A 13,906-nucleotide genomic window follows, 5' to 3' on the forward strand; every position below is an offset into this window, starting at 1 on the left:
AGTTGGTAACAGAAGAGAATTGGAGGGGATTTTGCCATATAGAATGCCACATTTCAAGAAACCTGCTATCCATATAGGAAGGGCAACCCTTTTTATCGAATCCCCCAAAACCATCAATATGACGCGCGCGCACACAAAGAGAGATTTAATGACCACCGTATGTGGGATGCTATTCCCCACCCCCCACCCCAAGAAAGGAACCGGAAAACGGTGGTGGCAATGCGCTTGTGTCGATGTCTACTAATGCTCACGACCCCACCGACCGGGAGTGGGAAAGAAAGCCCATGTCTGCGCTGGTGGGCGGGGGGCGAGAGAGAGACTACGGTATATTAATGAGAAGGGTTGTTGTTGCGTGGATCCAACTGCGCTCTTCCTTCCGGATAGAATGCGCCGAAAGGCTGCCAACGGCACAAAGGAAGGGAATCCCAAATCCATCCGGTGTTTTCTTTCAAGCGGTAAGAAGGATTCTATCTCGGGGCTGGGGGAGATTTAAAGACGGATCCGTCACTCCTGTAGCCCCGTTGCCAGAAGTGGGAGAAGGGGGGCGAAAGCGAAAACGGCCGGCCTTCGTTCTCCAAACGCCGGGCTCGAGTTGCCTCGCCACAGCCACAGCCGGCTCTGTTCCTAGCCACTTCCTCGGCTTCTTTCGCGGACCCGGTTGTGCCGCCGGCCATGTGGCATCCCGCCTGGGGAAAAGAACTCGCCGGCTGCCTTCGGTCATTCGCGAGGGGCGGCTGTGATGCTCTTCCCTTCCATTACAGGACCTTGTGCGCTTCCCTGATCTCTACCACCTGTGATGCAGGAACAGATTGGCGGATGGGGTCATATGACTGGTCACGTGGTGGAGGCAGCTCGGTCCAAAAGAAAATGGGGTTTGGTGTAAATCTGGGGGTGTAATGTTATCATATATCACGCTACCTCGTAAAACCGACACCGAAGCCTACCGGACAACAAATCACCGGTCAAAATTATGAGTTCTTCGTATTATGTGAACGCTCTTTTTAGCAAATATACGACGGGGGCTGCTTCTCTCTTCCAAAATGCGGAGCCTACTCCTTGCTCATTTGCTACCAACTCCCAGAGAAACGGCTATGGACCAGGCGCTAGCGGATTCACCTCCTCCATGCTTGCCTTGTACAATGTGAACAGTGCCATATATCAAACCCTGTTCTCTTCCGGATACAGCCTGGGCTCTGCTACCTACAACCTTCATTGTTCCTCTTTTGATCAGAACATTCCCGTCCTCTGCAATGACTTAACCAAATCCAGCTGTGAGAAAGCGGAGGAAAGCAACCTGCACAGCCAGGCTGAGAGTAATTTCCGGATATACCCCTGGATGAGGTCTTCAGGTATGGGGAAGGCGGGGGGAGCGGGTGGGGGAAGACCAAAAGCCTTGTTCAAAAACATAAAAGGGGCAGCTCGACCTGCGGGCGAATGTTACGCGACCTCAGGCAGGCGAGCCAAGGCGGCGCATGCAAACTTCCTCGCCAAAAGTGCGCCTGCCTCTTCGCTTTTAATTAGAGCAGAGGCGCCATTGCGCAAAAGCCTGTGGCATTGTATGTAAATGAACCTCATAAAACTTTTTATTGCCCAATTAATGAGTTCGAGCCTCGTAAATTTATCTAACTCCTCTTCACGATGGGACTGGAGAGTCGGGCTGAACTCCGGGCTGCGCCACAGGGAAAACAGGCGAAGGTGGCGAATGGGTCCGGAGAGCACGCCTGGCGATGGGGCGCCTTTCTCTGCCCACAGCGGCAGAGAAGGGGAACCTCGGGTGGGAATGGGGGTGATGGAAAAGACAGCAACGGCTGAGAAGCCACCTGCATGCACTGGATTAAAATATGTGATTTTATTTTTACTATTCTTGAATTTTTTTTGTCAGAAAAATATGGACCTGTTATAGATGGGGAGGCAAGCGGGTGTATGGGGGAGGGAAGAGGAGAGAAGATCTTGGTGCAACTAAACCTCTCAGCCCTCCCCTAGACGGGGGCAAGGCGGGAGACGAAGGCGTTATTTTAAATGACATTGGATAGAGTTTGGGGACAAAGATTGGACTCTCAGCCAGTGCCTAGAAAGAACGTGACCTAATATTCGCCAGAGTTCTGCTAACCCATTTTGCCTGTCTCGGATTTTTATCTGAGATTAAGGATTAAAAATTTAGAAACCAAACCCCAGACTTTTTCCTGAAGGTGACTTTAGTCGGAAAGACACAGTGGCACGGAACACAGCCCCGAATTATTTTGGAAGTGAACAGATTCTTAACTGAGAGGAGAACTGTTTACTGGCATTTATTTTCACACTGGGGAAATACTTCCAAGATGATATGCCTAACCCCGCGTGCTTCAATGGCCTTTGGGGCGGCCGGGTATTGTATTCTGGGGGGAAAAAATGGAGGCTGGGGATGAGGAGCGCTGACTCCATTTCTCTCCCGACCTGTTTGTGAATTATGAGCTTTATTCAGGTGGATTGTCTTCCTTTCCTGCCTTAACTTGGATGGTTTCCGCCCCTCCCCCGTCTCTCCCTCCCCTTAGGTCCAGATCGAAAGAGAGGGCGTCAGACTTACACCCGTTACCAAACGCTGGAACTGGAGAAAGAGTTTCACTTCAACCGCTACCTGACTTGCCGGCGGAGGATAGAGATCGCTCATGCCCTGTCCTTGACCGAGAGGCAGATCAAAATATGGTTTCAGAACCGTCGCATGAAATGGAAGAAGGAGCATAAAGAGGACACCGCTGGAGGCGCCGCCGCCGCCAACGAGGCGGCACCCGCCACCACATCGGTGGAAAAGGTGGAGGAGGAAGAGGAGGAGGAAGAGGAAGATGCAGAATAAATGCCAGCGGGAGGAGGAGAAGCCTCGCCCGAGCTTCTTCTCAAATGCTGTTTGCACGTCACAGCTGTAAACGCTCTCCTGAAGCTTTTTTGTTGTTAAAAACAAAATCCAACATGAAACTTCCCTTGTTTTTTTTTTTTTTTTTTTGCCATTTCCACTCTAAGAGGGTGAGAGGATAAGCAGGGTAGATCTCTTCCATTTCCTCTACACATCCCCTGGCTTATCCTCGGTCTGAATTGCAGAATCTCATTCTGTCCAACATCTGGGCTAAATTGGCTTTGGGCCTCCAAGCTGGTTACCATTTACGTTAACAAGTGATAAATAACAATTATTAATTTTTTATTGCTATTTGTGAAAAGAAAAACGAACCCAACAATTACCGGTTCTTTGCACATGAAAGGGGGGAGAGAAAGAGCGAGAGAGAGAGCACGCCCAAGAGCCCCAACTAAGTTAGCTTCCAAATAAACTACCTGACTGCACAGATCCCAAAAATCTGAAAGGGGAAAGGTGCACTAGGCTTAATTTCAGACTACCTAATTTTTCACTAAAGTTCTTATATACTTCCAAGTGGTTGGACTTTCTGATTATTTGTTTAAATAACTGAGGAGGGGTTTGGGGTGGGGGAAGAAATCCTTTAAAAAAATAATAAACTACTACACTCAACTGCAATGATTCATACTACCTATTTTGAAAACTACCTATTTAGTAACTCCGCCTACCTATCACCAAAATTGTATTGTATAAATGAGAAGGGGGTGAGAACAGTGTTGGTGAGAGCCTCTGGTGGGATCCGATAGTGTCCAGCAGAAACTTGTGAGGCCTACCTCCTGTGGTTCAAATATTTGGTGCTGAGTACTGATGAATATAATTTAGAGTTTTTAAGACATAATATATTTATTGCAAGGCTGTTATTAAATTAAATCAAATATGCTGCAATATTAGCTTTCTTCTCAAGTCTTCGCTAGCCCTAATTTTATGAAGCAAATTCTGATTGTATCCATTGTAAAATCTGCTTCATCTTTCCTTTCATATTGTGCTCCTGAAGGCTGATTCAGTGTTTCGTTTGAAATTTGTCCATTAATTGTGCTTCATGCAATTAAAAAAGCGAATTTAAACAACCGTCACCTGCTCTTTCACCAGTTTCTTCCCTCACTCTGTACTTGCTCAGTACAAACTGCAACTTTCCTACATTTCAGACAACCTGTGCATTGAAAACGTTGGAAACTTCTGTCTTGAACTCCATCATAAACTGGAAAATCAATACTAAACTGGGTAACTTTGTAGCATGATTACATGAAAAAAAAACTCCTGTATAAATAAATTCCACCATTAAAGTTTTGCCTAATCTTTATTCATAACTTGTATGTTACAAATGTGTTTTTTTTTCTGCTCTGTACACTGTGAACCTTGAGGTATTTCATGTTAAAATTAGAAGGGGCAGGGAAGTGCGCGCGTGTGTTTGTATGTGTGTGTATATGTATGAATTATCTTTGAAGTTTGCTTTTGTGTATCACCCAAGTGTTTAATGTTATACAGAAATAAAAATGCTTGATGACAAAGCATTGCGTTTGTTTTTTTCAAGCAAAGAACTAGATGGGTGCATATACCCTACTGTTCTGTATTCATACAGTTGAAATATAAGACATATGAGCAAGTAAATAATTACCTTGAAAAAATAAGGATGGTGCCCTCACTACCTTCACTATCTGGAAGAAAACAGCAACACAAACTCATTGGCAGAGTAATTCACCAAGATGGGAGAATATTACAGAAGAAGAAAGTTGCTTTGTTCTGTGGGCGCAAACCTGATAGATTTCATACGCAGCTTTTTCCATTGGAACCAAGGGTGATAAATAGATCCTGTTTTCTACTTTGACGTCTCAACTGACTCCATGAGTTTGGCTTCAGTGGAGTTAGGATTATGTCTTCGTTCCAGCTTCATCACATAACCTTAATTCCAAAGTGGGGCTGGTATGCATCTTCCTTGCCTAAATATAAACCCGCATTTTGCATAGGATGCAATTGCCAAAATGGATATTCTCAGATCAGATATCTGAATTTGCTAAATATAGGGAAAGAAGGCAGAACTAAAAGAAACACAACTTCTCTTCCGTGGGGTATCTTCAAATATTTCGGAAATATTGTCCTAATTTTTATTCTCTCAGTCCGTTATCTACTCCATTAAAAAAAAACAAAAAACCTGAAGCAAAGTGGATGCTTTCAGATAGAAATTATAAGGAAGGAAGAAAAGGATAAAATTTGTATGAGTGGAAAGAGGGCCAACATCTGACACTTTATTCCCCTCTAAATGTATTTAGCATAATTTCAATGCAAAAAGTGGAGATGAGGGGAGATTGTCCAAATGGTGGGTCCTTTAAAAATCTAGGACCGTCTCTCTGGTAAAATGGCGTCTTTCTAAGTCCTGCCTCTTTCTTAGTGATGAGGAAAAAGCCATAAATCCGTTGTTGTTTATGAAAATTTACAACTTTGCAATACAACTTTACGAGTGATTCGGGTTCTCTATTGGTTGTCGGCGGTCATGTGGGTGGTAATCGTGAACATGAACTTTTTTATAATTTCCCTGGCAAGAATAGAGCTGCATTCTTTTGCTCTGCTCTGTCCTGCTTCGGATCTCTCTGCCTTTTCAGCCCCACCCCCACCCTTTCAACCACCCACCCGGGTTTTCATATGTCCTTTGTAAGTCAAAAGGGAGTCGAGTGGATGGAGACTGGGTACGGGCAGTCGCCTCGAACGCAGGTCTGGAATGGCATTTTCCAGCTCCTTTGCCGGAAGGTGTGGCATCTTGGATTCAAAGCTGTAGGGTGGCAGATTTTCAACTCTCAACCTGGCTAATTTCCTGCTTCTTCTGGCACCGAAAGGAAGGCCATTCGTCTCCACGGCAGGCAAAGCGGCAGCTGTCAAAGTAGCCGGGGCTCCTGCCAGCCAGGACCTACAAGGTGAGAAACGCAGAGGAGAGCGTGAGCAAGCAGACCCAGTTAGTTACACGAAGCAGCCTTGCGTGCTGTCCGAGCCTCTCTTAGCTCGAGAGGAGGTCGATTTGCCTAAGAGTGAGAATGAACCAATGCAACCCGGAGCTTCCGGGGAGCTTGCCTAGCGCATACAAATCAGCGTCGGGCTCCAAGTGTCATCCTGACACTATCCTGTTCCATTGGCTGCGTTCAAATGCTGCCTTTGGAAAGCATGCTGGGTTTCCAGAAACCTTCGTTGAACGGCTTCATTCGTAGAAAGAAAGCCGGATTTGGAAAATCCAAAAAAGGTGCTGTGTAAATCTATGAGGGCTGATTTGGTCCTTGCAAAGATATAATTTGCGGTGGAAGCTATTAAGAGGTTGCGTTTATTTTGACTTGTCTGTGAGGAATATAAATAAATTGGTGGACGGAGGCGGGTCCTCACGTGTTTATAATTTTAGATGGCGATTTAATTCCGGTGATGCCTTTATAGACAAGACCTGGACTCAATAGTGTGGTGTTGCTAACGTGTATGGTTGAAAGGCAGGAACATATGACAGTGCTTTAAAAACCCGTTTCCTTTGTTGTTGTTATTGTTTTGTTTTGTCATTAGTGATGGGGTGACGGGGTCGTGAGAGGGATTAAATGCTTCAAGGAATCTTTTCGGTTATTGCTTATTGGGGGGGAAAAAGTGTAAATTCTCTTAATAATTGGAATAGGTAAGATCTGAGCGTTTTATGCAATATTTTCATAGAGGCAATTGTGCATGGTTTACCCAAATCGAGGTTGTTTCTATATGTAGAAACAGGAAATAGGAAAATATTTCTGATTATACGCCTGAAATGTGTCCCTGTTCTTGTATTTATCCCCGCCGTTGAGGATGATCGGCGATTTTCTTAAATATTACAAAAATAGGTTTTCAGCCCCCTCCCAATCCATTCTCCGAGTTGATAAAGAATTACGTGTATATTACATTGCAGTATCCGCTTGACTGCAGCTGCAATGAATGTCGGATTATTTATCGGCAAGAGAACGTTACTCAGTACTGCCACTGTGTGGCCCTTAAAGGTACTAGGCGCGGAGAGAGTCGGGAGCAGCCACCAGGTACATAAATAAATAATTAAAAGAGAGCCGACAAATAAATCACGACTGAATGGGTTGCTTATCGTTGGTGGAGGAGATCCGCACGCGGAGATGTTGGTCCCCTTTCCCAGGCGATTTCTGTATTTTAAGTCTTCGCAGGGAAAGGCCGAAGGACCCCTGAAAAATATGATTGCGCTAATTCTAGCAGGCCGACCTAGAGACTTTTATCCGGGGTGTTCCCAATATACTTCCCACCTTAAACAATGCCTCGAGCGGGGAGATCTCTTTGGGTTAGATTTGTTAGCTAAATCTCGCTTCTCCGTTACTTCCGTTAACATAAGAATGTGCAAGTGGATTTGTACCTTCACAGAAAAGGAGTTTTTAAACTGAAATAGAGCTAGAGCCCTTTTCGCCCACCACCTATGTTCCAACTTTGTTTGACTTATGGCTTGGATTGAATGAAAGGAGGGGGAGCGGGGTAGTGGGGGCCCCTCATTGTTTAAATGGTAGTCACACGTTTTAAATCAATGAAGTTGCTATTTGAAAGAGTTCTAAAGTCTGACCTGCTTTCCTGTGTGTTTTCCAAGGGCCCTGCCAAGTTATTTACCTTGCTTCTTCATTAAGAAAGTATCTCAGAGAATGTGTCTGGATTCCTCTGGGAAGGTGCAGACTTTGGCAAAACTTCTGTTTAACAGATGTGTGTCTCCAAATGTCTAGATGGAAGGGAGGGATGGAGGGGAGGGATGTACTCCTAGTACAGTTTCATTTCCTCGACAACAGCCATTTTTTTCTCCTGTAATTTGCTCTAGTTGTTGTTCAGAAATTATATATAGATATTATCGCTTCTGTGTAGAATTATGTTTACTGTGGGTGTAAGACTTCACGAAGAATTCCCTGTTTGTTCCATTAAATTTACAAATAATTACATTTTTCCTAGCTATATTTTTGTAAAATTGTAGAAGTTGGCAAGTAACGAACAGGAACCAATACTGAGCTATAAGTAGATAAATTTACAGCTTAGCAAATACGTTATTCTGTTTATAGAAATCTTTGGTTCTATGTATGCTGAATATATGCTGAATTCATTTTGATATAGTAACGACTATTCTCCACTATTTTCTCCAACAACCTAAAATTTGTATCTATAGATCTTGACTTAGCAAGGGTGAATGAGGTGTGTGGGTGGGAAATCCATCCCTGGAAGGCTTAATGGAAACTCCATTAAGGGCCAAAATAAAGCTGGCAACTAAAAAGGTGGTGATGGTGACAGCAGCTATTTTAACTTACTGCTGTTTTAGAGATATCCTAATTGGAGTCAAGAAATTAAAAAGAACAGCCAAACTGGCCAAAGGCCTTACGGTTTTCAAGCCAACAAAGTAGCCGTGTAGAAAATAGAACATCTGAGAAAGGACAGAAATAATTAGCACAGGAAGATACTTGGCTTTAATCTTAATCATATTTCCTAGGAGATAAGGCTGAGTTGATTCAACAGAAATAATTTCAGAGGTTGCCAGCCTCCTTGTGAAAGTCCCCCCTTTCTTTCAAGGTTTCTTATTCCCTTAATAGTTTTGTAACTTCAAGCCTAATTATTTTCCCATTGTATTTTGAAATTACTGTCAAGTTTGAAGATTTCAAAAGTGTGCATCTGCTGATACTTCTTTCTTTCTTTCTTTCTTTCTTTCTTTCTTTCTTTCTTTCTTTCTTTCTTTCTTTCTTTCTTTCTTTCTTTCTCTTCTAATTTGGTTTTATTGGTCTTGTCTCAAGATGGGGTGACTTAATTGCTCCCCACCTTCATGCTAGATTCATTATAACAACAGACTGAAGTTACAAAGGTATCGTTTGAGGAGTTAAAAGACTAACAACAGGGGGAAATTTTTATTGGAATAATTTCCTCTCTTCAAAGCAGCAGCTAACATCCTCAGAGAGGTTTCCTTTGAATACCCCCACTGACAACAAATAAAGAGCGTCAGCAACAACAATTGTGTCAGAGAATCGCAGTTTCCTGTTCGCTTCAGAGCTGAGGATTAAATTAACTGCATTATATTGTGTGGATCATCTTGAACAGAAAGGATTTGGGGGTATATTTTTTAGCCACTCCTGAGGATGTGGATGCATCATACACTCTCTCAGCCACGTATTCTATTCATTAGAAACAGGGAAGGGAAATCGTGCAAATAGGTTGGATTTCAGTTGCCCAAGTATGTTGTGCTGGAAAATATTCCACGTGCTTTGGGCATCCTCGTTTTATTCAGGCATGAAGGGAACCGGTTCACTGAGACCGAATCTCTTGTTCGCCAGTATGTTTCTAAACCGGCAGATTCTCCCTTTTGGAGACGGTTGTGAAGTCCCCACTTTTAAGCATTTCATAAACACCGCCTCTACGCTACGCGGTTTCTTTGCTTTCGTCTCTGCGGCTGGGTTGAGGGTGAATGAACCGGTGGGTTGGTGCATGCTTCTCCTGGATAGCCTACGGTTTTTGCAAGATAAGTTTTCGGGAGTGCCTTTTTGCTGCAAGCAGCCAGGTATCCGTCGCTGGGAGTTTCTCCCTGGCGTCATTCATTCATTTAGGTGGGAATACCCCGCTCGACTTATAGACTGACGAGCACCCGTTTCCTCCCCGGGGGTGTTACCCGAGTGCAATGCCTCCCCGAACCCCTTTCTCCGTGTTGGCACCGAGAGCGCCCGGTGGCCAGTTGCCATCTGGAAGGCTTGGCGGCGGTGGCGGTGGCGGCGGCGGAGGTGTGTGCATGTGTGCGCGTCGGGAGGGGGGGGAAGGAGGGGGTTGTTTGCAACTTTGCTGGCTCGGTAGCGGCGGGTCCCAGGGGAGAAGGCCGTCCGCCGCTCGCTCATTGGTCGCCGTGCCGTCAGCTGGTGCGATTTGCTGCTGTCGCTTTTGGCGCTCGGCCATCCAGAAACAAACCACTCGTATGACTACTAATAGTTATAGCCAGATGTACTAATACACAACAAATCAAGGTCCGGGATCTTGGGAGCGTCCATGAGTTCCTATTTCGTGAATCCTGCTTTCCCGGGAAGCTTGTCGAATGGACAAGAGCCCTTTCTGGGGCAGATCCCCCTCTATCACCCCGCGGCTGGCTACGAGGCTCTAAGGCACTTCCCGGCTTCTTATGGGGCCGGCAGCCTGCAGGAGAAGCCCTATTCCTCCCCTAGCTTCTTCCAACAGTCCAGCCCCAACACGGTCATCGCCTGCAACCGGGCAGCCTTTGATTATGGAGCCTCTTGCTTCTACTCGGACAAGGACCTGGGCCTCGCCCTCCGGCAATAGCAAACCAAGGGCCAGCAACCCTGGGGAATACTTGCTCTGTTTTGCCTCTGACCAGCAGTACAAGCCCGAAAACGGGGCAGCCAAGATCTTAAACGAGGAAAACAGCGACCGGAAGTACACCAGCCCTGTTTACCCTTGGATGCAAAGGATGAATTCGTGTGCTGGTAAGTCATAAAAGGTAACCATAAATAGGGAAGTGGGCTGCAGTGGTGATGACTGAGGGGAGCTTCCATTCTCTCTTTCTTTCTTGGGAAGAAATGTCCCTTTCAGATGGGCCATCTTCAGACTCTCTAGGATGGGTAGAGGAGGTTCAAAGCCCAGGAATAACCTGAGACTCTTTCTCAAGTTCTCCTTCAACCTGACAGGTGGAGGGACTACCTTGACAAGGAAATGCCTTTTGAAGGCTGAGTCAGCACAGGAAGCCTGCCTTGGCATTTTCACATACCTGGAAGCAAATCTTAAGGAAATAACTATTAACACTCTTCCAAAAAAAAAAAAAAATCAATATTTTCTTAAGAACTGGAGGGCTGATGTTGCTAAACTGCTCACCATCATCTTCATCATCATCATCATCATTGTTACCAGAGAAGCTTCTATCAGAGCCGCAGAGTGATACAAGAGAAGAGTTCTGACTGCTCCATATATTTGTGAGAGTTCTACTCACCCTCCCTTCACCCACTCATTAGTGTATAAGAATGAGCTATTGAATACACGTTCCTAGTAATATCTACCACGCACACAAATCATCTAATGGAGTGGAGGGGGTGGGAGGAAAGAAAACTTGATCAATGGCCACCCCCACTACCATTTCAGTGTATCAGAATGTCATTCTTTGTTCTTCTACCAGAGGAATTAGAAAGTCTAAGGAGATTTTAACAGGGAAGCATTAAAATCAAAAGCTTTTGGAAAGTTTCAGTCTATTCTCATCAAAGCATTAATTACCTTCCTTTAAAGCAGCATATTGTAATTTAATTTACCTCTATATTCTATTTATATTCTACTTTCTTAAAAAAAAGAAAAAGAAACCACTTGCTTCAAAATAGATTTTATCAAATTTATTGGGACTTGGAAATAAATCTATTTAGGTGCTGGTGTCAGTTGACTGAACTTAACGGGAGAATGCTAAGCCAAGAAGAATATTAAACCTTCAAATTTCATGTACTTAAAATGGGAAAGAATTAACAAATAGGATTGCTAATTCCTTCCTTTCGAAATCAGTGTGACTAAAAATTATTCCAATTCAGTTGCACCAAGTCAAAATCCTCTTGCAGGTCTGGACATAAAACATAATATCAAAGCAACTCTCCTGTTATACCAGGGCCTATTCATGTATTATCCAAGGGGAATGGCTACGTTGAAAACGATCTCCCTGTTATTAAAAAGGAATGCTTCTACTCCCCTCAAATCCCAAAATTTAAATAAAATTAAAAGATAACTTCAAAATACCCGATTCTGTGAGCACCAGAATGTGAGCTTGTCCCTTAAGTTAGAAAGCATGACTAAACAAGGAGTGTAGCTCCAAGGATTTCACCCAGATTTCTTTGTTAACTGAAAGGCGGGCGCCTGCTTATTCGCGGTTATATATGTTTGCTTCCCTAGGTACAGTGTATGGAACGCATGGGAGACGAGGCAGGCAAACCTACACCAGGTTCCAAACGCTAGAGTTAGAAAAAGAATTCCATTATAACAGATATTTAACCAGAAGGCGTCGGATTGAGATTGCAAACGCTCTTTGCCTTACTGAACGACAGATTAAAATCTGGTTTCAAAACAGGCGAATGAAATGGAAAAAGGAAAGCAAATTGATCAATTCCACCCAGCCTGGCGAAGAAGAAACAGAGGAAAAATCAGGGGAGTAAAATTATGTTTAAGAGAATAAACCATCTATTAGTAGCTTTTTCCTTCATCACCATGCCTCTCAGTTCACACACACACACACACACACACACACACACAGAGCGCTACAAATTTATTGGGTTATTATTCTTTTGTTGTTGTTGTTAGGCAGATATTTCCAAAGGCTTAATTAAAATATGAACATATTTATGTAGGTTTTTAGTAAACTGTGAATTTCTGTATCAGTAGAATTACTGACAGTAGAAAAGCTTAGTGATAGTCAGGTTTCCGCTCTGTAGATTAGATGCTTGAATGCTTCTGACAAGAGTAATGCCTTTATTTCCTTTAAAAAAAAAAATTAAGTGTTTGTATAAAACTACCATTTGATGTTCCAGTTTTCTCTGCATTAAAAAAGGTTCAGACCTGGATCCAGAGAGGGATCCTAGAAGGATAGGGAGCTTCTTCTGCATATTTTTTTTTTCTGCTAACCCACTTAAACAAATAGTTGCGCTTTGTTCTACTCCTTTTCATCTCAGACTTGAACCCATTTGTTTGGTAATAATGATTTCACTGGGACTTTATTTGAATGATATTGTACATGGCATCCTCATGCAGTTTAAAGAAAAAAGAAGGAAATGTTAACATGTATGCAAAATTCCCAATACATAATTAGGATTTTCAAAGATAATAGGTGGGATGGGAAATATAATTCAATGCCTTGCTGATTATCTGCTGTATATTTTTATTTTTCTAAAATATAGGAGTATAGCCTTTTCAAAAAATAATTAGCATTTCTAAAAGGGTAAAAATACTGTAAACTGGGTGGAAAAAAGGAGGACAAGACTTTTGTTGATGGGCAGATTACTAGAATCCATGTAATTATTTAATATAATTGATCAAGTATTTTCATTTTCTTCTTCTATTGACTTAGCTTTAAATTTCTTTATCCTGGTGTTGTGGGTGTGTTCTTTTTCCATTTTTTAATATTTTAAAGAAAGCAATATTTAGAGAAGATGCCCCAAATTTAAATAAGAATACAGCTATTTCATATTCTTTGTGTGCTAGTAAGTGTAGGTGAAGGCTTTATTTAATAGTAGCATGAAATTATATTAAAGTGCATTGGTGCCACTATGTACATATGGAAGCATGCATATTATATTTAAATAATGTGAAAAGCATAGCACTTGGACTGTGAATCTGAGTTGTAGTAATGATAACAAAATGAGTAATTCACATTCTCCTAATTAAACAACACTACTATGTTTATATTTACAAGGTGGAGAAAATTTGCAAGCCCTTAAAATGTTCCTGAATTTTCTCTTTCAATGTGTCTCTTAAAAGCCCATGAAAGAAGTCTATTTAAAAAAAAATACTGCAAGAGATTTAAATTGAACATAAATTTAAAACTGGCACTGACTTTAAAAATATCTCAATCTCTCCTTCCTTTTGAAGTTGCTGCTCAATTACTATTATTACAGAGATTCATTATTTCTTATATGTACTGAATCAGGTTTTTAATTGTTAATTTGGGTCCCTAAGTTCCAGAGAAATCTATGCTGAATTAGTTTATCATATTATATATAATATAATATTTAAAATAATATAAACCCCCCCAGCAAAAATGGGGTGTTGGGAGATTTCTCCCAACACCCATTTTTGCTGGGGGGGGGGGGTTTAAATCTAAAACCCATAGTCCCTAACAATTGATACCTACTAATGGGACTCCGAGAAGATGTCATAATTTTGCTATAATGGGCTGTAACCCCAATTCGACCTCAGTCTTGCAGCAGCTCCGGGCTGAGAAAAGTGAAACTCTAGCAAGTCTCCAGAGGGTGGCGCACGAGGCCGGCTGACAGTCAGGAGCTGGCAACGGGCTCGCGCTCCAGGCACGCGCCCCAGCCC

At 42.9% G+C, this 13,906-nt stretch overlaps 2 protein-coding genes across 2 annotated transcripts; both read left to right on the forward strand.

Annotated features, from left to right (window-relative positions):
* Nucleotides 1-761: 761 nt before the first annotated feature.
* HOXA7 (homeobox A7) lies at nt 762-4,383 on the forward strand. Its single transcript, XM_026673545.2, has 2 exons — nt 762-1,349; nt 2,532-4,383. The coding sequence occupies exons 1-2, from the start codon at nt 971-973 to the stop codon at nt 2,828-2,830; spliced, it is 678 nt and encodes a 225-aa protein (XP_026529330.2). The 5' UTR covers nt 762-970; the 3' UTR covers nt 2,831-4,383.
* A 5,400-nt stretch (nt 4,384-9,783) lies between these two features.
* HOXA6 (homeobox A6) lies at nt 9,784-12,383 on the forward strand. The gene is given in 3 exon segments (XM_026673546.2): nt 9,784-10,149; nt 10,151-10,332; nt 11,768-12,383. Coding segments are annotated over 3 exon segments (711 nt in total). The 5' UTR covers nt 9,784-9,880; the 3' UTR covers nt 12,028-12,383.
* The last annotated feature ends 1,523 nt before the right edge of the window (nt 12,384-13,906 follow it).

Source organism: Notechis scutatus, chromosome Z, assembly GCF_049901735.1.
Source record: "Notechis scutatus isolate UNSWTSFEM ecotype Mainland chromosome Z, rNotScu1.2, whole genome shotgun sequence".
Lineage (NCBI taxonomy): Eukaryota > Metazoa > Chordata > Lepidosauria > Squamata > Elapidae > Notechis > Notechis scutatus.